Source organism: Cordyceps militaris (genome assembly GCF_000225605.1).
Source record: "Cordyceps militaris CM01 unplaced genomic scaffold CCM_S00004, whole genome shotgun sequence".
In the NCBI taxonomy this organism is placed as follows: domain Eukaryota; kingdom Fungi; phylum Ascomycota; class Sordariomycetes; order Hypocreales; family Cordycipitaceae; genus Cordyceps; species Cordyceps militaris.
In genome coordinates this window covers 1,810,138-1,832,901 of record NW_006271972.1, presented here as the reverse complement: position 1 = coordinate 1,832,901, position 22,764 = coordinate 1,810,138, and the positions used below count along the sequence as shown (strand labels likewise).

At 54.0% G+C, this 22,764-nt stretch overlaps 5 protein-coding genes across 5 annotated transcripts; 3 read left to right on the top strand and 2 right to left on the bottom strand.

The window, feature by feature from the left end:
* Positions 1-1,813: 1,813 nt before the first annotated feature.
* On the top strand, positions 1,814-3,609 carry CCM_05590 (uncharacterized protein; the record flags this gene model as incomplete). The annotated part of the gene is made up of 3 exons (XM_006670734.1): positions 1,814-1,894; positions 1,986-2,072; positions 2,431-3,609. The coding sequence occupies 3 exons, from the start codon at positions 1,814-1,816 to the stop codon at positions 3,607-3,609; spliced, it is 1,347 nt and encodes a 448-aa protein (XP_006670797.1).
* Positions 3,610-7,884: 4,275 nt separating this feature from the next.
* Positions 7,885-12,789, top strand: CCM_05589 (Las1-like protein; the record flags this gene model as incomplete). The annotated part of the gene is made up of 14 exons (XM_006670733.1): positions 7,885-7,907; positions 7,959-8,282; positions 8,730-9,330; positions 9,891-9,933; positions 10,040-10,127; positions 10,190-10,261; positions 10,317-10,350; positions 10,404-10,617; positions 10,682-10,773; positions 10,844-10,978; positions 11,034-11,143; positions 12,006-12,066; positions 12,130-12,332; positions 12,411-12,789. 14 exons carry the CDS (start codon positions 7,885-7,887, stop codon positions 12,787-12,789), a joined length of 2,379 nt encoding a protein of 792 aa, XP_006670796.1.
* A 435-nt stretch (positions 12,790-13,224) lies between these two features.
* On the bottom strand, positions 13,225-14,483 carry CCM_05588 (translation initiation factor 4E; the record flags this gene model as incomplete). Its single annotated transcript, XM_006670732.1, has 4 exons — positions 13,225-13,550; positions 13,621-13,928; positions 14,009-14,190; positions 14,463-14,483. 4 exons carry the CDS (start codon positions 14,481-14,483, stop codon positions 13,225-13,227), a joined length of 837 nt encoding a protein of 278 aa, XP_006670795.1.
* Positions 14,484-19,385: 4,902 nt separating this feature from the next.
* On the bottom strand, positions 19,386-21,233 carry CCM_05587 (kinesin family protein; the record flags this gene model as incomplete). The annotated part of the gene is made up of 2 exons (XM_006670731.1): positions 19,386-20,995; positions 21,050-21,233. The coding sequence occupies 2 exons, from the start codon at positions 21,231-21,233 to the stop codon at positions 19,386-19,388; spliced, it is 1,794 nt and encodes a 597-aa protein (XP_006670794.1).
* Positions 21,234-21,841: 608 nt separating this feature from the next.
* On the top strand, positions 21,842-22,706 carry CCM_05586 (uncharacterized protein; the record flags this gene model as incomplete). Its single annotated transcript, XM_006670730.1, has 2 exons — positions 21,842-21,851; positions 22,009-22,706. 2 exons carry the CDS (start codon positions 21,842-21,844, stop codon positions 22,704-22,706), a joined length of 708 nt encoding a protein of 235 aa, XP_006670793.1.
* Between the last annotated feature and the right edge of the window lie 58 nt (positions 22,707-22,764).

Below are 22,764 nucleotides of genomic sequence, written 5' to 3'. Positions count from 1 at the left end.
CCCCAGTCGCAGACGCAAGCATGGAGCAAGCCTCGTCGAGTGGCACCAAAAANAAAAAAAAAGGTTGATGAGATCGGCTTCGTTTACAGCCCTCTTGGCTTGGCCCGGCTTTTTTGCCTGCTCCGTTTGCTACGCCAACGCCCACTATGCCCCTTGTCGCGGGTGATTGAGGCTGTGGGGAGGCACACGCCTTTGCCTCTTTTGAAGGGGTAGTAGTCGCCTGGCCGAGCGATGGTCAACATCAATCAGCACCAAGCCGAAAGGAACAAAAAGGAAGAGCGAAGGGAAAGTGATGTGCATCAACACCAAGCACCAGTCGGTGGCACTAGTTAAGTTAGCCCTGCAACAACCACCGTCTCTCCCTCTCCACCCGCACCCGCTCCAAGACAAGACAAGACAGGCATCAAGCGCAGCACCAGTTTGCTTTCAACCTTCGTCCCGGGAGCTGGAGATGCCCCACTCACGAGCCTCGTTACGTTTGAATCCTCAATTCCCAAGAAACTTCGACAGGGTCTGGGCCCACGCCCTCCCTTCCCCACGCCTCCCTCCAGATTCGGCCCTCTGGCCTCTTGTCCACGGCACGCGAATGGCTGATGCACAGTCTGTGCTACCGCTACCCTGACGCCGTAGCGTGTCCCCAGTAACACATTGCCGCATCCCTTGAGCCCATCAGGAAAGTCATTTTTGGATTTTAATCGACTTTTCTCGTTCTGCTGCACTTGGCTTCAAGCGGTTAATAAAGCGGAGACCCGCCTCTCCAATCTGACTCGCCTGATTACCGGCTCCTAACCTCAAAGCACGCCGTCGTTTCTTGCCAGGCGACTTGCTTGCTCTAGGAACTGCAACTTGCTTTGAGCCGGTCCATCAGAACAAAACGTGATTGGGAAAACGCAAAAGTTGCATCATTCGAATTCCCGACATCGGTAGCAAACATCACTCTAGAGTCGTCCTCACCAGTGCTGGGTCCAAGTACCAGTAGCTGATCGCCACTTCCAATCCCTGCCTGCTCCAGCGTCAACAAGCGGAACCAGCTCGGTGATTGGAGCATCACAAAAAAACTGCCCACGAGAGGAATACCCTTGACATAATGTACATGGCCTAGGCGGACTGAATCGTACCGCGCAAATGTGCCATTAGGACGAAGCACGATGCCGCTCGAAGCCTGCGCGGCTGTGTGACTGTTCTGATGCAAAGCAAGGCCAGCTAAAAAGGAATTAACATAAGAAGAAAAAGGTGACCAGGCTCCACAAGCTCGCCACACGGCTGGCGCTGCGCTATTGTCTCTGTCTCCGCCGACCAGGTTGCCAGGGTATTGGCGCTGGCGCCGCTCAGATGGAGGCTATTTCTTCTCCATCCCTTCTGCTTCTGATCCATTAAACAGGTCTTGCACCTGGAATCCATCTGATGAGACACCCCTTGCACGCCTGCCCCGTATGACGCAGCTCGCCCCTTCTCAGCGCCCACACGAGCGAAGCAGGCATGGACGGGCAATCCTTGGCTCTGGAGGGGCGGCTCGGAAAGCCTGTCCGCTGCATGGAGAGACAGATGGGCCAGAAACGTTGAGCCGTGAAAATGATACCCAAGGGGGAGAATCCGAGCGTCCGGGAAGCAAATCTCGAATGAAAAACCAACCAACCAACCCTGTTGGCAAATAACCAGTTAGCTACAACAATAGCTCGCTTTCCTTCTCAGCCTGGGCGTTGTGCCCAGTATTACCGTACCGAGCGGCGAGCACCCCTGCGACGACTCATGGACTCGGCATCTTTCCCCAGGCTAGCCACCCACACGTTTTGGTGACTCCAAGGACGCATGCATGCATACATCCATCACCAACCGCCGAGCTTGCTCCAGGCACAGGAAGCCCGCTAGCGCTGCACGGCCGGCGCAGACTGTGGTGTGTCAGTCTGTGTTGTGTGTGTTGTGTGGTTGTGTGAGTGTGAGTGTGTGCTGCACTGGTGTCAAGCCATCAAGCCCGCCCGACAAAGGCAAAAAGAGACACTAGATCCCTGCTCGTTGCTGCAAAGGCTGGCTGCTTTCTGACCCACATCAAGATCCAGAAGGCCTCATGGGGTGTACGTTTTGCATGTCTTCAAATTGGATCTGGCGTTGCACTAGTTCAACCTAACCATTCATTCTATAACCTAACGCCGGGCTTTGATCGACCTCTTTCCTGTTTGAACACCATTGCCAGCTCCCGCCCCTGCCTGCGGTCCCGTTCTTCACTCCCCATGGAGCTAATAAACACCCCTTTCGATTTCGCCCTATTTCCTCCTCGTCGTTGCCATGAACTTGCAACCATACTTAACCCGCGTTGGATCCATTTCCTCTTCAGACTTCCTTCTCTTATTCCTACATCGACCGAAATCCTTTTCAACAATATCAACGACACAGTCTTCCCGTTACGCCGCTGCAATTCCCACTGAGCTCTAGCCTTTGCACGCCAGCCAGCTCTCACACTCCTCGGTTACCATATATACACCCCCACCATCAACCACGACCATCTATCAGCAACATCGAGACAGCAAGATGATGCAGCATCCTGTATACGGGATGCCTCCGCAAAGTGCTGCAGGCTATCCCCAACAAATGTACTACGATGATTTCAATATGGGCCAAGCACCTGGCCGCCGACTTTCGCGAGGATCCATGGGACAACGTATTGGCACAGCTATGCGAGTGATGAAGCCAGCCAGCGCCAACAACAGCCCCAGATCCGCCATCTTGGCCGCCAGAAGGAGGACCATGATGAATGATGGCACCAACCCTCGCCGCCAACAACAGGTACTAGACTATCTCAACACTGCCCAGAACCTGGGCCTTCCCAGACAAGATGCAGTGCCTAGCCAGGGCCGTCCTCTAAGCTGGCATCCATCTTCGCACCTCGTCGTTCCCCAGGCCAACTTCCAACACACAACCGGCACCAACCCCATCTCTACGCCAAACATGTATACCGACTATCAAGATATGTATTTTGGTGCTGGCTCTCAATATTCGCCCATGGTCGAGTCGTACTCGACAAACACGTCTCCCGCCTCGGCCTTTTCGCCACTGCCAGCGTCTTTCCCTCTGGAGAATGAACAGTACTATGGCACAGATGGCTGGGACATGACACAAAAGCCCGGTGCACTCTACACACCGACCGAAGAGTGCCAAATGTTCCCCAACTCGCTTCCATCCAATATGGTTTCTGGGCAGGTACAGGGCAACAACGGTGTCGACTGGAACAACTTTATTATGCACGGCTTCAATCGGACCTCCCCTCCTACCCCGGAGACCTTTCTCCAACCGCCGCAACATTACCAACAAAGCATGCAAGAGAGACCAGCCCCCTACCCTCAGGTAGAGCCGGCAGAGGAGGAGGAAGGCGAGATCTTGGTGGGCATGGGGCTGTATGATACACCCGAGAAGCACCAAGAGGATCCGCAACTTAACAACTACCACTCCACTGTGACGTCTCTACTGGGCTCGACCTTTCGCCTCACCGAACCTGTTGGCAAGGGATTGAAGCTTGAAGAGACGTGGGAGCCTCCCAAGTCTGATGACGAGGACGAGGATGAGGACGACGGGCTGGATGCCGAAGGCGAAGATGAAGCAGCAGGCACTGCTTAAGCGAAGGACATTTCTACATTCTCACTTGAATATTATACGCATACTAGTTATTTTTGGGACATTGCCAGGGGCAACTAATTTTTGGATACCAAGCGTTGTTTTTTTGGGGGGGCAATATCACGGACACAATGGCATAGAAGGCAATGGGACAAGGACAGGAGCATAGCATATCACGGGATTCGCGACGGAGTTTTACCTGTGCTGGGGGGTGAATCAAGAGCCACAGAATCATTTTTGTATTACAAGCCTTTTTTTGTTGATTATAAATCTACCAGATAGTGAAATTTTGAGCAGGGGCGATGGGGGGCCCTGATTACCTCTGAACAAAGTTGCGTCGTCATAACTAAGTCGTGTCCCTACAAGTTGTGTTTGATGCCTGGAGCGTGGACGGGTTTTCGGCACCAAGCGATTCGCCCTGGTTGTTGGCCCGGGGGGGAAGGGGGCTCGATTCGACGGCAGCGGCCAGCCAGATTGCATGATTGGGACAAGTGCTGCATGTGTTGCAGTCCAAACAGAGTTTCTTGGTACATACGAGGAAGGAGGCAAGAAATAGTTGGCCGTGGTAGGGCGTGCATGTAAGACATCTTGGAGATGAACGCTTGTCGTCACCGGCACACCCCTCTTTTTAAACGACACGCCCCCTTTCTGTTCTTTGCACGACCACACAACATCTTTGCTGTGACGCAGCACAAGAAGAAAAGGCGAAAAAAAAAAGGAAAAACCTTTGCAACCTGCCTCTTCACCAACAACCTCCCGTGGTCTATCCGTACTTCCTTTTCATGAGTTATTATTTCTCCATTTTTTTGCTTGCATTGGCTGGTTAGTTCACATGGGCCAAGCCGGGGTTGACGAGCGACTGCATGGACGGGAGGGGCTCTAATAGGGCCGGTACTGACGACAGCCGTCGCCCCTCCCCGCCAGTTACTCCAAGTGTGCCTGGAACAATATACAAAGTTCTGCTATTAATTAATTATTACTAAATGAACCGTGTTTTTTTTTTTTACGAATACACTCACGTAAGAAGGGTCTCGGCCATCTTTTCTTCGAAACTACGTTGATATTATATTCTTTCCTATTACCAGTGTTTTGCAACGCGCCTTTCTCAGGGACGGGGGGGACCCTGCTCCCCCCCAAGACTTCAAACCAGCCCTGTGACAAGGGAAGTCGGCCTTTTTCTTTCTTCTACGCACGTTGATTGGAGAAGGGAGGGCAGAGAAAAAAAAAACGTGTGACTCTGTTGTGTTTGCTTCCGACTGCTGCGACCCAGGCCCCCCCCCTGCGGCGTCGGTAACGGGGAAAAATAAAAACCACTTAAGCCGAAGGGGGGGATGAAAAGAGAAGTGACGACATGGAAACAGGTCCCGTTTGCCCCCAATTCCTAGCGGCCGTCAAGTGTACGGGCGTTGTCAGCCGCGTGTCAAGGTTTGCCAAAAAAACCTCTCAGTTTCGGCGCGCCGTCACAGAGCGGTGAAAAAAAAAAGAAGCGTGTGCAACGCCAGAAGTTGCTGGACAAGATGTGTTACGGGTCTTTTGCACGGCAATCCCTTCTTCGGTCGGGCGGGGGGGCAAAAGCCGATCTTGTTGGGCAATGGAATAGCTTAAACGAACATAGCAAAAGCAAGCAAAATGAACGACACGACAGCTCGGAGAGAGGGAAGCACATGTGAGCAATGTGCTTGATGCACAAGAAGTTGTTGAACTTTTTTATACATATACATACAGGCACAGTGACATGCATTGCCTACATCCGTCAGACGCAAATTTGGGGGGGGGGGGGGTGATGATGCACAAAGAACCAAGTGCTCTCGGCAAAAAGCGCACACCCCTTGCCCCCTCCTTCCAACAACCCCCCTCTTCCCATCCCCGCAAAATGCAGACTTTGTATGTACGGATGTAGATTGTTCGTTACGGCGGCACGGGCGAGGACTGAGGAGCTAACTAGTTACCTAAGGGGAGCGGATGGTCCATTAATAGTACAGCCGGTGCCTATCAGTAGAGTCCCACAACTGCACACCAGCAAAGTCATTACGTTGCCGTCCTTCTCTTGCCGTAACTAGTTAATTATGCTGGGGTTTTGACCATTGGTAAAATTTGCCGGGTATGCGAGTTGTTACTTGATGAAAAGAGGCAAGTATTGGTGCCGACGCGGCATAATGCCCTTTGAGATGGAGCGAGTAAAGTACGTGGTTCCTCCTCATGTGCGACCGAAGAGAAGTTCATGATTCAAATCAAGCCAAGGACAATGAGCAGAGGAGTAAAACGTTGATGCACCGGCCTCGGTCATTGCCCGTCGCGGCGCGCGGACAGTCTGATATTGAAATGCGCAGAGTTAAGAAAACGGAGCCAGACGCCACGAGCTGGCACAGAGTTTTGCATCGCAGCGCCAGACCAGGGCGTTTTTTTTTCTTGTTCTCCATGACGGCGATTACGAGGCCGTTTTCGTTCTTTGTTGAACACTGTGTTTTTTTCTTGTTACTGCGGGCGACCTGCCGTAGCAAGTAAAGTAAGTATAATACAACAACTTTTAGCTCATCCTCTTCCCCTGGTCTGCACGAGTAATAAGCATGGGCAGTGTGACTTTAGCCCACTCGGCATGGGGTTTGAAAGAAGTCGCTCTGTTTCGGTTAATAAAAAGCCATTCTAGAATGGCGTCGGAAGAAGCGGATAGCGTGGATGAAGCGGCGTCCGCTAGGAATAAGAAGAACACTGGTCAGGAATAGGGCGTGGATGCAATTGGAGGCACAATGAAGGCCTAGGCTTTGTTCTGTTGTATGACTCTTTGCCCCAACACGTCGAGTAGGCAAGTCGGGAAGTCAAGATGGAAGATGCCGTCGCTAGTTAGTTATTGTCTGTCAAGGGAGGTCAAGTTTCTTGGCTTTGTCTTGAGTCGCCCCCACGGCATAGATTGGGTCCCTGATAAAGTGCCTCTCTATTACCCCGTCGTTGACTTGACAATCGAGTGAACGCGGTGAATATCTTCTCTCTTATAACTGGGAAGTCGGGCCCACGCCCCCCTTCGGCAGCAGTTGTGGTCAGTTCGCCGCCTCACCTGAGGGGCCGGCGAGATGGGGAGCTTGACTAGTAGATTGATTTTGATCAATTGCGGTTACGCAGTTTGAATTGGACTCGTTTCCACATGGCTTTGAAGGACGGGGCGTCTGCTGATGGCTTGTCGTTTGGGCAAGTTATTGTTAACTACCTAGCCTCACTATTGAAGAGTGGAGAGGAAGCAGCGATGAAGGGGAGACGTTGCGAGTTGCGTTGCAGAGGCTTTTGTGGTTCCGAGCAGTGACAACGCGCCAGGCGAGCTGGAGCATGCGTTGATAACTACCTAGGTACATAACTAATAACTAATAGCATGGACCTGTTACGGGACAAACTTGCAGACAAAATAAATGGTCACGGCACGTGCAGCATTGCAGTCGGCCTGCAGGGCTGGCTGGCTAGCTGGCTGGCAACGGATAGCCACGTTATGACGCAGCCGGCGGCTCGTGCCTGGACTAGAAACCCCGGCGCATTAGGTGATGCTGATAATGCGCCTCTGTAACAGGATCCGGGACGGGAACAGCTTGGACTGGCAGATGGATGAGTGGATGGTTGCACACCGCCAACACTTGGTGCCGTATTTCATCTGCATATGTAAAGGGAAACTATCTTGTGGCAAGGTGCAGACGGTCCATGAAACTGTCGCTCTCCACAAGACGAGATGAGGACAGGCTTGTGCCATGTCATGTACTTGACACATGACCACAACTAATATAACTACTTACCTGCCTAGGCGACGGAGTCTTGGTCTCGTACAGGGTCCGTCCTAGTTACACGACACATCATGTACCGGAACGAGGGCGATATTGTTAGGCTACAGCCTACAGGCGAGTCGCGCTAATAAAAATTCCTCAAATCATGCGCAACAGCTCAACAGGGGACATAAAGCCATAAAGCCACTGTAAATCAAACACGCTTGCCCTGACTTGAGGTCTGGCACCGCCGCACTAAATAGGCAGTCGGTGGAGGGGGGCTGCGCCACTGCCAGCCTCAGCCACCAAACACACCATTTGCATTCATCACTTGTACCTTTCCACTTTGCGCTTCCTTGCATTTCTCTTCACCCCTCCATCAACCACTTTAAAAATAAAAAAAATATAGACAAAAAAAGAACGGCAACCGCCCAAACCCCCTAGTCGCCGCTGCCAACCAGCCACCGAATCCTCGACTGTCATCATCCGAAATCCAACGAATCCACCCCTCCAACTTTTTGGGTTCCGGACGGATGCCATGCCTCGTCAAACAATAGCGAGGTAGCAGCGCATACACAGAGCAATTACACACACAACGCAACACGCAGGCAGGGGTCGAGCCAAGATGGTCCAGTACATTTTTACTCCCTGGCGCGACCGCCAGGAGCTGCTCCTCGTTCGCGACCAGCTCTATGGCGACAGACGAGACCACGAGCTACCACCACCGCCGCACGAGGACGATGATGCCCGACGCACCCGCCAGAACCTCGCCGTCGCGCGCATCTCCATGTGGGTGCAGCGAGGTAGCTGCCCGCACATGGTGGAGTCGACCGCCCTGCTCTTCGCCGCTGTCCTCAGCGACAAGGTCGCCGCGACCCAGAGCGCTGGCTCGTCCACCTATGCGGTCCGGGCTGCTTATTCGGCCGCCTTTAGTCGGTGAGTCTTGTCATTTTTCGCCCGCGCCCACATACTCTTTGCCCCTGGCCTTTTTTTTTTCTTGTCGTCTCGCCTGCCCCCTTGGCTTGCCCGTTTTTACGAAACCATGCCACTGTTGCACTGCTAGCGCCCTGTGCTGCGTGGTCCAAACTGAACGACTCTACCTCATCTCGGTCAATCGACCCCGAATGGGGAGCCTCGAACAAGCCAAGGCAGAAATCGGGAATCATCTCAGCAAAACCTGAAATGCCATCCCGGTCAAGTAGTGCGGACGCAAAGTGACTAGCATTCACGCAATACGAGAGTGGCCCCAAGTGATGCGGCAGATTTGCCACAGTATCGGGCACCATGACGAGACCACAAGAGAACGCGGTGGAAACTACGACGTGCTGCAGGCCTCCAGATTTTGCTAACCTGTATGGGACCTGTTCCCGCCTTCCTCCACAGATTCGTCACCGGACTCCTCGACGGCCACCAGGACAAGCTGCGCAAGCAGAGCATGTATTCCATCGCCAAGTTGATAGGCCTGCCGGCCACCTTTGTCGAGCTGCGCCACCAAGTCATCCACGAGCAGCTGCCGTCTCTCGTCAAGCTGCGTCCGGCGGCGCACATGGCTCTCGACTGGATCTGGGACTATTACTGGAAGCAGCTCGACCAAGGCGACGACGCATCTTGCCCACCGCAGGATTCTTGTAAAGAGGCGATGCTCAGATATCTGCGCGAAGAGGATGAGCAGCGCAGACAAGCCATGATTGCGCGCGAGCTGAGCAGATGGGACATGACAGAGCTCATGGCCACCATCAAAGACCTGCAGACGACACTCCCTGGGAACCAGGTATACCTCAAATGCATGAAGCTGAAGCAAGAGCTACTCGTGCTGGAAGAGACGAGGCTGCGAGCCCCGGCTGCCGCAGAAGCTGATGCTCCGTCGCAAGAGCCAGAACCGACAGTGCTCGAAGCAGATGATGCTCAAGATGAAGAATCCGACGACGACGATTTCGGCTGGTCCAGATACAATGGACAGTGGAAGCCAAAGCCAATCGGCATTGTATAATGTACTGCGCTGCATGTATGTAAGGCGTTTCTCCTTTTCAACCTAGATACCCAGCTCAAAGCTACCCCAGTCGCAGTCGTAAAGCACTCTGATCAGAATCGCGACAACACATAAGCCGTGTTAGGCTCAGACAATCCGCGTTAAATAAATTATACAAGGCAAAGGACCCCTCACAATGAGAAATCATCCATCCCGTTGTCGTCTTACTAGCCTTACTAGCACAAAGCTCATCCCTCCGAGATCGATGCTTACAAATCGACGTCATATTTGTGGGATGACCTTGGAGCGGAGCTTCACCTAAGCTTGCCGTTCTCCCCGCCAGTGCTTGTCTGACAGCACTTCATCGATATCTTTTCCCGAATAATAAGCAGCATCTTACGTGCCGCACGTTGAAAAACTTATGAATAGACTGATTCCGCACCGGCCCCTTTTACGACACAATTTCGGGTATCTCTCTGCTGCTGTACGCTTTTCTCGTCTCGCCAACAACAACACCCCGCCACCCCGCCCACTCACTCACTCACTCTTGAGCCAAGAACTAATGTGTTGAATAGCTCGCAGTCTCTCGCGCCATGCATATCGAATCTATTCCCATGTGTAAGTTTCGCGAACCGGGCTCGGCGGCGAGAGGGGCAAGGGGACGGTGAGATGATGGCCCGAAATGCTGGACAGCTGCTTTGGAATACTAACACAGCTATCGCAGGGGTGGGCACCAGTAACAACTATGCCTACCTTGTCATCGACGATAAAACCAAGGACGCTGTCATCATTGACCCGGCTAATCCTCCCGAGTACGAGTCTTGGCGGATGTAGTCACGCGAAGAGGGCACCACGGACTGACGGACTGCTGTAGGGTCGCGCCTGTTCTCAAGGATTTCATCGCTGCCGGCAAGATTAACCTGACGAGCATCGTCAACACCCACCAGTATGGAACACTGCAATCGTGGTGTATGAAGACGCCAAGTTGACCAGTATTGTAGCCATTGGGATCACGCAGGCGGCAATAAGAAGCTGGTAAGCCGCCTCTCTATAAGAAAATGATGGAATGAGTGGCTCACGCAGCGTAGATTGCGGCGCTGGGCAACCCCAAGCTCGGCATCATTGGCGGCAAGGACTGCGAGGGCGTCACGCAGACCCCCCAGCACGAGGAGGTCTTCAAGATTGGCGAAATCTCTGTCAAGGCCGTCCACACGCCCTGCCACACCCAAGATAGTATCTGCTACTACATGGAGGACAGCACGGGCAAGGCCGTCTTTACCGGCGACACGCTCTTCATCAGTGGTGAGTTGCCATTTTTCGCCCACTTGTTTTGGCAAAGGTTGGACAATGGCTGACCAGTGTGCAGGGTGCGGCCGATTCTTCGAAGGCAATGCCGCCGAGATGCACGAGGCCCTCAACAAGCGACTGGCTTCCCTGCCGGATGACACAGTCGTCTATGTGAGTTTCTGGCGCCTCAAACCCCCTTGACAAGAAGTGCACATGAAGTGCTAATAGGAAATGCATGTAGCCCGGCCACGAGTACACCAAAGCCAACGTCCAGTTTGCCATTTCTGTCCTGCAAAGCGGCCCCGTCAAGGCGCTGCACGACTATGCCGAGAACAACAAGGTCACCACGGGCAAATTCACCATTGCCGATGAAAAGGTGCGTTGGCGGCCGACAAGGGGCGAAAACGCAGCTCGACTGACCAGCTGGCTAGAAACACAATGTCTTTATGCGCCTCGACGATCCCATCGTGCAAAAGGCCACCGGCGCCACCGACCCCGTCGAGGTCATGGCTCAGCTGCGCGAGATGAAGAACAGCTTCAAGTGAGAAGTACATTGTTGCTCTCTGCTTTCGCACGACACAGGGCTCAGGGAATACTAACGTGGGCTTGCGTGCAGGCCACCCGAACCCAAAATGTAGAAAAGTCACATGTAGATGCTTATAATATGGTCGTCTTTTTAGATGGAGAAGGCTGGCGAGGCAATATCTATGGTTCATCCCAGGCATGGGGAGCAAATAATACGAAATGGACAATAATAAAGGAGCGCAGGATGTCACAAATAGGGGAGCGATTCACATAGAGAGGAAAGAATGTCTCCAAGAACAGACAGACAAAGCTGGTCGAGCCAGACACATGCCGCAGGCCACTCGTTGGAATCAAGCCGGTTTTTTGAAGGAAAAACAGACATGACTGGTGTTTCTTCTTGCTTCACTGTCCACACTTGCTCGCCCTGGTGAAGAAAGAGGCGGCAAGCTCTAGCATTTTTAGAAGCGGGTAATATTTCATCGTCATTGGTCACGGGGCAACAGAAAAAGAGATGTCGATTCGAGCATGTTCACGTAAAAGTTTGCTTCGTTTGGTGGCGTTGCGCGTCGTCGTAGTTCCGGTAAACCGAGAGTCGGGAATGATTCAATTGGAGACTTTGGCGAGTACCATTCACCCGTCGATCCAACAATTCCAACTGTGGTCGGGGAAATGAGACGCGCTGCAGTGAATTTTCTGCCACTGGTTGTTTTTAAGAAGGGGAAGTAAAAGGGAAGAGGAAGAATTTCAGTTACGCTAAATAAAGATGTTGTAGTGGGTTCTGGTGAAGCCACACTGTTCGGAGAGCCGTTCCGCACTGTATGCACGCACTGGTACGGCTCGTGAATCGTTGAATTGGCTTGACGACTACAACGTCCCAGCCTTTCGATAACACGGCGCGTCGCCAAAAGCCACCTCCCCCACTACACAAATGGTAACGGTGTATTCCTTGTTCACATGAACACCCCTCTATGTTCCGCATCTCGCTGCTAATTCCTCCATCAGCCACCGAAGCGCAAGCCCGCCGCCGCCGCCGCCGCCGCTGCTGCGGCGCCGAAAGCACCGCGGCAGTCCAAGCTCGCCAAGGAGCACAACGTGTCGGCGCAAGAAGAGAATGAGATCCGCGAAGCCTACAGCCTGTTTGCCGAGCCGGCCGACGGAGAAAAGAATGGCGTGCTACCAATCGACGACGTCAAGTCGGCCCTCATGTGCGTCGTCCCCCTCCCCCAAAACGTATACCTATATAAAAAAAAAAGAAGCATGCGCTCATGGTAGGAAACAACAAGTGCTCTCGGCGTGCCGCCCTCCTCCCCCGCGGAGCTCCGCGAGTTCCTGTCCATCCTGGACCCCGACGACGACGGGTACGCGACGTACGAGCCCTTCTTCGCGATTGCGGCGCTGCAGTTCCACAGCAGGGCGGCGCGCGGCGACGCGGCGCAGCACCGGGCGCAGGTCGCGGAGGCGTTTGCGCTCTTCACCAACCAGCAGGACGGGCCCATCACGCTGGCGCACCTGCGGCGCGTGGCGGCCGTGCTCAAGGAGGACGTCGACGAGGACCTGCTCAAGGATATGATTCTCGAGGCCAATGGCGGCGCGGGCGTGGCGCGCGGCGTCAGGACGGACGAGTTTGACGAGGTGATGCGCAGGGCCGGCGTCTGGCGGTGACGAAATGCAGGTGGTGTGATGGAGAGGGAAGCCATGGATGGTAGGGCGTATAAAGGAGATGGAGATGCAATGGTTTAGCTCTGTGTTTCTGGGCGTTTGGTTTGCATACCTGGATTTTGAGCATGGCGTTGGTTGGACGTACCACAAGCACATACGGTGATGCTCTGTACAATAATACATATGATTGGGATTCTTGATATTGTACCGCGGTATGTCGGCATGCTTTGTGACTGTACACTTTTCATTCTGGCAGACTAGCTATGCATGTATCCCAACTGAAGATCATTCCAACTTTGAGAAAAAAAAAAGAAAACCAAAACGCCGTGGGGAGTCGGTCCCGTATAGCAGTATATATCCCATCTTGCTTGCCCATATTCCCAAGACACTTGCCCCAAAACCAAATGCAACGTCATCACATCAACCCGTCTTCTTTTCTTATTGCGGCGACTGGATAGACACCTGGGGCGCATCCGCGCTCGTCGCCACGACGGGCGAGCCGCCGCCGCCGCTGCTGCCCGGCGAGTTGCGCTTGTGCGCGTCGACGACGCCCTGCAGCTCCGGCGGGACTTTGAAGCCCTCGTGGTCGGCGTGTCTCTTGTAAAAGTAGTTTTCCTCGCGCGTCTGCAGCTCCTCGGGGAGCTCCTTGACGACGGAAGCAAAGATGCCGTCAATGGACTTTTGCTGGCTGCCGTCGCGGTTCCAGACGGTGATGAGGTGGTACTTGAAGCGGACGGAAAGGCCGACGCCGCAGATTTGGTCGTCTAAAGGGGGGAGCTTTCGTGTTAGCAGCTTTTTGGTAGGTGAACCGGTTGGACAAGGGGGCGCGCTCACTCTCGCCCAGGACTTCTTGGAGCCTCTCGCCAATGGCCAGCAGCTGCACCGTCTTCCACACCTCGGGCCCCTGGGCGCGGGGCACGCGAAAGGTCCAGCTGCCGCCGTTGATGTTGCGGCGGTCCTCCCAGACGGGCCGGAAGCCGGACTTGAAGAGGTATATCGACTCGCGCATCTTGATTTGCGCGACGGGCGTGTTGTTGCTGTACCGCCAAAAGTCCTGGACCGACTCGATCTGGATGTCGAGTTTTTCGAGCTGCACATTGTACTCGCCGTCGACGGCGGGCTTGTTGTCGCTGGTTTGGCTCCTGGATTGTCCCCCCCCCCCCTACGGTTAGTTGCAATGTTCAGTCGCTCAAGCGAGCAGGGCGGGAGAAGGCACAGTTACCGGTCAAAGTAGACGTGCCAGTAGTGCTGCGTCGGGAGCGCGCGCATCGCCTTCATAAAGTTGCGCTTGGCATCGTCGCGCTGCTCGGCGGGCGAGTTGGTCTCTGGGGTCGGGGACACGCCGGCGAGATTGCGGGTGAAGAGCTGCGGACGGGCGGCCATGTTGACAAAGGGAATTTTTTGCTTTCTTTGTCTATTTTCTATTGAAGTGACGCTGTAGAATAAAAAAAAACGGCGGACTGGAAGAAGAGGAGGGAAAGAATGAAGCAAATGCAATGCAAGCTGGTAATATAATTGCGCCGTGGTCTGACGGATGGGAGGAGGGGCTTGGCGGCTAACGATGCGAGCGGAGCGGTCGTCGGAGTGGGGGAAAATGCGAGGACCTTTTGGAGGGATGATGGGATGACGAGGGGTCAGATGGGTCAGATCGATCAACCTGGTACCTTTTTCATTACCTGCTCGACATTGCCCAACATTTTGATAGAAAAGAGCGGCCATTCTTTATCATACAAGAGCCGCATCCAGAAATCTGACCCCTTTATCAGCAGTTCACTCGGACAGGGATTCGTTTTGCCAAACACTTGGCGCCCGACAAGATGAAGCACACACCCCCATCTCGAACCCCCCCCCATCTTGAAACAAGCCAGCACACGTCTACAAACGTCAGTCACTTTGTCGCACGATGATCCCGCAATGCAGGTTGGCCATTTTCCGCTCCGAAACAATTCATGCCGACCGTCGACGCCAGCGTGCGTGCGTGCGTACCAAGCAGCTTCGATTTCGCGCTCTCGACGCCTTTGGCGTAACCCAAGTTCCTCCCCTCTCCAGCCCCGAACGATGGGGAGGAGAGAGGTTTCAGATTCTATCGCGGCCCATATAAGCCCTGCCTGCAGCTCTTCATTCGCCTGCTGGCATAACACGGGCGGCTGGGCGACGAGGATAAGTCGGCACCAATCGGCCGGCGACGCTTTGCACTGCCTGCCAAATCCGTTTGATCTCCGTGGAAGCCGGGTCGGGGGCGGCGAATGGCGGACAGAGATATCGCACGTATCTTTTGCATGGCAGAAATATGGGCATGTCTGTGACGAGGACGATACTCGGCCCAGCAGTCGTCACCTTGCATCAGGTGAGTCTCAGAGTATTGATTGGGAATTTGTAAACTAACTGGATGCCTTTTCCTCCCTTTTACTCTTGGCCGATGACCAAGTTCATCGTGGGGTCCATCGTGGGGGTTCCTCTCACAGCAAACGGTTTGACTCGCTTGCAATGGACCGCTACTTTGCAACAACAATGGTGTTGAAATCCTGGAATCAATGCCCAATGAATATGCCCTACGCGTAAAGAGGAGCCATCGTTCACGCCAGTCTTTTGTGTCGTGTTCGAACTGCACAGCCGTCCGGTTTGGAACACGACCATGGGCTCCATCAGCATCAGCGACGAGGTCCCATTTGGACGGCGAGCCGAGCCAAAAAGAGTCCACCCTAATTCGAGCTTAGCACTATCGAGACTGCCGAGCAGAGGTGGGCTTTCCATCGCCCGGCTTCATCAGCCCGAGTTTCTCTCCGTTTTGGGCCGCCAGCCCGCGGCCGCCCCACGCTTACACCGAGACCACGACACCGCCGCCGCCCCAAAGACGAGCTAATCGAAACTTAAAAACTCACCGAGGCGAGCCAGTCGCAAAACTCAAGTGATCCTGTAGAACCATGTGGACGTCGACACGAGCCTCGTTTGCAAGTTGGCGTTGGCATGGGCTTGTGGACGGATGCTCAAAGACCCTGGTGATTGTCGTGTCGGCTAGAAAGGATGGTAAAAGCTGCCGGCTGCGCCAGAATCAAGACATTACTGTACCATGCCAGTTTTTTTGCCCACAGAATCTTGAATATTTTCCATATTTTAGTGCTTATGCTCTACCGATATCCCATTACAACTCGGCTCGCTGCCGAAGAAGCCCGGCCCAGAGCCTGCTATATAGATTGAATGATCCCACACTGATATATGAAAGTACTCCCTTTTTCACCTCAGTTTTCGGTCCCGCCATTTCTATTCCAGACCTTGTATACATTATTCCAAGCAAAGCTCCATTATGCACTCTGCTATTGTCGCCGTCGCCCTCCTCGCCGCGGGCGCCGCCGCCCAAGGCCTCACCTATGACACGTTTGACGAAAAGTGCAAGTACATGAACCAGCTGGGCAGCGGGAAGAAGGGCAAGACGGCCATCACCGCGTGGTGCCTCGACGACGCCGGCAAGCGCTGGCAGACGACCCTCAACCTGAACCTGTGCATCGGCAACGACGCCGGCAAGCTGGCCTGGCGGGACAAGTACGTGACCCTCCCCCTTCTGCCCCCTTCTGCAGAGGTAAATGACCACAGGGAGCTAACGCGAAGGCTCTTATATAGTGGGAATTTTGACCAGACGTGCGGCCCTTGCGGCATTGGCAAGCTGGATAATGGGCCTGTCGACAATGTCGGCCTCAAGTGCAACTGCCTGCCCGCACCCAACGCCGTCCCCAAATACACCGACCTAGCCATTTCTCCCAATAGTGAGTTTGGATTATCTTGCGTTGTCCCATCAAATTCAGTATACTAAAGTTCTGGGAAAGATAACGACCCACTGTCCATTAAGCTCGTGGACGGCCGCTTTGTCTGCGGCCCTCACCAGGGCGACAAGGTGGAGAGGAACTAATTTTTGCCAGTTTGGGTGTATTTAAAGAAATTACGCTACATAGAAACCAATCTTTTACTTAAGAGATTGTCATAGTCTATTTAGCGCGTCTGTGGCCTGGACGACAAGTCGCACCGCCACCCTTGGATATCCCTGAGAACGCGTTGCAAAACATCTGGTTGAATGTGTTTGAAGTGATTACGCATGACAAAAAAGTAAATTTTAATCTTTGATAATGAAATGTAGCAAGTAGGACTGGCTTGATGCGGCGTAGCACACAAATTCACGACGACGTAAGCGACCAACAGGGTAGGGTTTTGGTCGATGACAGCATGGCTTCACGGCTAGAATCCGATAAGCGCCGCGCCAACACGACAGCTTTCACACGCCCGCCCTTGTAGAAATGACGGACTATATTTAGAATCTGGCGGCTCGCGTTAAAGTTCCTTTATAGTAAAGCATAGTCAGAACATCAGCGGGCCTCGCCCGCCGGCGCTGACACTTGTAGTACACAAGAATAAAATAGGATGGCCGACATTCCCCCCTGGCTTCTTCTTTTCTTCCTCTCCCTATAGACTTCCTCTCCCTATAGACTCTCTCCCTGGAGAATCTGTGCCTAACACACACGCTGTATGCATTCGTTTCTTTGTTATACCCTCGTCAACTCTTTCCAATACTGACCACCATCATCAACAAGGTCTCCACCACCCACAACTTCTTTTACAAAACGCGAATTCTTTGCCCTCACCCCGTTTCATCATTCCCTTTCCTCCTTCCCTTTCATCATCCCCCTTCTTGATTCCACAAAAGACCCCGACATGTCAAACTCAGGAGTCTCCCCCCCCCTCAGAGGAATCCCCTTTACCTTCCCAACCCTCACTCACCGTGTTCACGGGGATGATGAGCGAGCAAGAAGCCGAAATCGCCCACCGGTTCGCCTCTGAGGCCGTCCCGTGGCAAAGGGCCATGTCCAGGAGCCTCTCTGGCCCGGGCCCCGTCTACAGGGCGGAGACCCTGCTCCTCGAGGGTCTCGGCCTGCTGCTCGACTACTTCAACAACGGCAACAGCGCCGAGAAGCTGCGCGCGACGCAGCAAGACGCCGACCGCTGGTGCCGCACATTCTACAGCCCTACCCGAATGCCTATTGTTGACGCTGCTGGCTATGCTGTCCACTCTCTGCCGCGGTGCATCCTCAACACCCACCCTTTCCTCCTCGACCTCGGCCGCGTGTCGCACGACCGGCTCGACTCGGCCCTAACGCCCGACCTGACCGACGACAGCAGCAGCGGCAGCAGCGACGACTCCCACAACAGCGATGCCCGGTCCGGCACCACCGACGACGACGCGGCGCTGCCGCCCCCGCCCGCCGTCCACCGCAGCTTCCGGCTCCCGCCCAACGAGCTGGTCGACGCCGCGTGCTACCGCGCCCAGTACACCTTCCCCGAGGACCTCCTGCCCGGCGCCAAGACGCGGTTCCTCAACGACGAGACGCTGGACCGGCTCGTCGCGCGCTACGATGCCGAGCACCGGCCGTGGCATCTGCACATCGTGGCACGACTCAGAACGATCCGCGTCTCGGCGTACCACCTCCGCCAGTCCCCGCTGCTCTGCTACATGCCGGAGATGATCCTCCACCTCGCCGCCATGCCCCCGGTGCCGGACGCGTACGCAGAGCGCCGTCGCGTTGGGACGATGCCCGACTTCTCCTCCGACGAGGTCCGTCTGCACGCCTGGGAGACGGGGCTGGAGAGCAGGGGCCGCCTCCGCCGCTGCCACACGCCGCCGCTGCTGCAGGTGCCGCCGCCGTCCCCGGTGCCGGGGGCCAGCCCGCTCCGCGTGAGGCGCATGGCGTCCTCCCAGATGATCCGCGACAGCAGTGTCGAAAGCCAGGGCCTTGTCGATTCCAGCGGCAAGGGCTCTAGCCAAAGAGAAATGTGGTGAAGTCTTTTTGCCCTTCATGAGCGGGTCAGCCAAAAATCTCGTCGTCTTGACACAGTGTTGTGGCTTTATCTTGTGGTTTGCAGCCTGATTGATGAGACTGAAAACCTTTCACGCCATTTTTTGGCGATACTGTACTTGGTCCACCAAACGCTCGAGGCTTTTCTATTTCACCGACTTTTCTTCTTCACACGTCATCACGCTCCTGATATGCTTCCTTCTGGCGAGCTTTGTTGGCCATCTTGGCAGACAGTATGGTTCACCGCTTCACCTGATTACCCTTGCCCATTTCTTACTAGAGACGACTTGCTTCTTATTTTCTCTCCTATTTGCTTTCCAATTTGATACCCCTGAGTCTTGGCCAGAAAGGAGACTCTTTGTTTTGGAGTCACAGATTATATGGTGTCTTTCTGTTGACTAGTTGTTGGACTGTTTTCTTTTTTCTTGCGTTCTACTATGCTTACCTGAAGCCTTTTTCCTGTTGAAGCAGCTGTCCAAATCTCGTTCGGCCATGGTCACGGTTCGCTCTTCCAGCGGGCAGTGTGGATGGCTGTTTCTTTGTTGGATAAGTAAATACTAAATCCAGCTACAGCGCTCCCACGATTTCGGTTCAGATAGAAATTATAATTCAACTGTTGAATTTATTCTTGTCCAATATAATAATACTTTGTCAGCTAATCAAGAAGGAAAAGGTAGGAAATAAATATGACGTATAAATATACCCAAACACCATGCTGCATGTAAATCTCAAGTCCAGGGTCGCAATTCTCATTTTTGCCTATACATTCTCCCTCACACCAAGTGGCATGCGAACACTTGCCTCGTCTTTGAACCGCAGCAAATCGCCGCCAATGAGCTTGCGTAGATTGCCCATGTCCTGTAGGTAGCGCTGCATCTCCTCCTGCAACTCGTCGCCGCCATTGACTGTGCTATCGGAGTCGTAATCATAATCATCGTCCTCTTCGTCAGATTGATCCTCATGGATACTGTTCGCAACATTCTCCTTGCTCTCGTTGTCAAACGAGTCGACCTGCACAGGGGAAATGGGGTTCTTTATGCTCTCAATGGCTAGCTTGAGATGTAGCTTGAGGGCCTCATTCTCTGTTTGCAACTTTTTGATCTTGCTCTCGGCCACCATCCCCCGCTCTTCCATGAGGCGTTGCATTGTCGTGACGCGTTGCTGGTACTCATCAAGACGCTCCTCAGCGTCTTTGGCGTTCTTTTCGCGCTGTCGCGATGAGTCAGATACAGACATTTGTAGCGAACGAATTTCGTCAGCCATGGCAGTAATTTGAGCATCGCGTTCGGCAGTGGACATTTGGTCCTGATTGACAACAGCGCGGGTGCGGATGCGCTTGGCTTGGTCGGCGTATCGTAGCGTGGAGAGCGTCTCATCGTAATCGGAGGGGGCGATGCATGCAATCATCGCAGTTTTACTGTTGCCACCGAGAGAATCCTTGAGCAGCCAAGTGAGGATCGAGTCTCGGTAAGGGACTACTTCCTTACGTTTGGTGCCCGGTCGAAGCGTCTTTGGGTCCGCGAGGGCAGCAATGACGCGGCCAAGAGTGGTGAGAGACTTGTTAATATTGGAGCCTTCGCGCAGACGGGCACCGGTAGCTTCAGTAGATTTGGCCCGCTCACTGCCAGCCAGATCAACAAGTCGGATACGTGAGCTGCGCTCCGTCGTCTCATCCGTCTCCATGTCATGATGAATCTGGCGCAGCATAATGGTAAAGACCGCATGACTTCTGCTACTGGTATCGTTCATCTTGGTACTAGCCGTAGTTCTGGAGGCGTCGCCGTTCTTCATGTGGCGCAGAATCTCGCCGATACTGCGCACAGGGACTTCGGTGAGATCCTTGACGTAAGGGCCTTCGGTCGGTGATTCGCGTATCTTGAGATAGTTGGGCGGGAGACTTGTATTGACAGGGACAAGAAGATCCCGGACATGTTCGTTGTAGACCTCAAAATAGGAGACGCGAACATTGTAGGCAATATTTGTGTCTTCGTTTTGGGCAGCCTGGATACGCTCAAACAAGTCTTCGCAAGTTCGGGGAATAAGACCAGGCTGGTCGGGGGTGCCCATCATGGTATAGCTCTTGCCAGAGCCAGTCTGGCCGTAGGCGAAGATACAGGTATGGTAGCCTTCAAAGTTGTGGTCAAGAAACTCTTCGCCGAGGGCGTTATAGACGTCTTCTTGATGTGCGTAGTGGTCATCGTTTGTGTCATGGCTCCAAAAGGACGAGTCGAAGGTGAAATTTTTGTCTTCAGTGATTTTACGAGACTTCGACTTGGGGCCGGGCTGCTCCTCTTCGTCTGGAGCCAGTAACGTTGTTTGTTGAGAGACGGGGTGCATTTTGACAAGGCATCGTGTATTGCGCTCGAGTTCTGAAGATGTTAGGCGGTAGGTAATAGGGAGCGGACGAGAGGAAAACTATCTACCTCTTTTCAGAAAGGCCCTCACACGAACAACGACTCTGACATTGCCGCCTCCATCCATCCTAGCGAGCATGGGCAGCGTACCATCGCGAGATCGCAGGGAAGGTGTTGAAGCAGTAGATCGAACCAAACGCGGCTCGGGGGTATTGGGGGCAGAGTATGGCATCAGACGGGCATCCACAGCCATGGTAATTAATTTGTCAATGATATCGTCGATGCTGTCACGGCGTCGTTGACAAAGAATGTGCCACATTCGTGATATCGGGGCCTTGGAGCACTTTGTTTACTAGCTGTTGCCGGGGTAAACAGATGACAGGGTTGAAGCTTATTTGTTAGGCAGGGGTGGTGGTTGTTACCGTTATCAGGTACCTCAGATTAGGTAATTTAACCCCAGCGGCCGTTTGCTTTGGTCAATAATAAACAAGAACAATGAAAATTTTGGAAAAAAAAAAAAGTAAAAGTAAAAAAGAAAAAATAATAAAGAAAATGATACATGTTTAGCAGGAACTTGATAGCAAGCATCATGTTTGTTGTCACTTTGCCCCTACATCCATAGGTAACTTGTTAACCTGCGTCATCAAAGGCCCTGTAACCTGATACATTAGTACAAGCATCCCTATCCGTTCAGGTGGTTCAGGTGGCTGCACCGCTGTGGCTCCCGCAGACCAGAAGAGCGCTAAGCCATATCGGGCTTACCTGTTCTCCCCACTCCCACAGCCATTCACGGTTGAGCGCTGCAAGCTGCTTGCCTTTGATTGGCTCGCTAGCTCGCCTCTGTCACGGCCCCATCTCGCCATGTACCTCTGTACCCTCCACCATTGCTCCTGGTCTCCAACCACCGCTCCAGATTGCCTTGTCGCGTCGCGCGCGCTTCTCATAAACATCTCTCTTCATCCCAACCCGTTTGCGCGTCCATCTCTCGCCGTGACCTTTTTTATTCGCGGATTGTTTCCTCTTCGGAGTTATTTTCGCTGCGTCTCAATTGTTCAACTTGGGGCTCTGCGACCGCTATCTATCTGCTATTCGCCTCCCTGGGCTTTTTCTGTTTGCGCGCAAAGCCATCGCCCACCAACACCCATCGCGCTACCCATTTCACCCGCCCAAGGCATCCTTCCACATCGCACACAAGAGAATTATCCACACCATGGCAAAGACACCTGAAGACGCGAACACCACCGCCGCTGGTGACGCGACTGCCAAGCGCGGTCGCGGTCGACCCCCATCGGGCGGCGTCAAGAAGGTCTACGTGCCCTCTGGCAAACCCCGCGGACGTCCACCCACCGGCAAGACTCCAAAGCCCGCCTACGTTCCTACTGGCAAGCCCCGTGGCCGTCCCAAGGGCAGCGGCGCCAAGCCTGCCGCAGCCAAGGCCACCCCCAAGAAGACCGCTACCTCTACCGGTCGCCCCCGTGGTAGACCATCATCGGCTGCTGCGACACCCGCTGATGAGGGTGGTGCCAGGCGCGGCCGTCGTCCTCGTGCCTCCGATGCCGTAGGTCTGGAGACGCCCACCGCCTCCAAGCGCAAGGGCCGCGGTCGCAAGAGCAACGCGGATGCTGCTGAGGAGCAGCTGGCCCAGGAAGACCAGGATGCCAATGCCGGCGAGGAGGACGAGGAGGACGAGGACGCGGAAGCTGAGGAAGATGTTGAGACGGCATAGTCGCCCCCACAGGCAGCCTCAGCGGAGCCAACGACAACCTGCGCAAGCCACGCGCCTG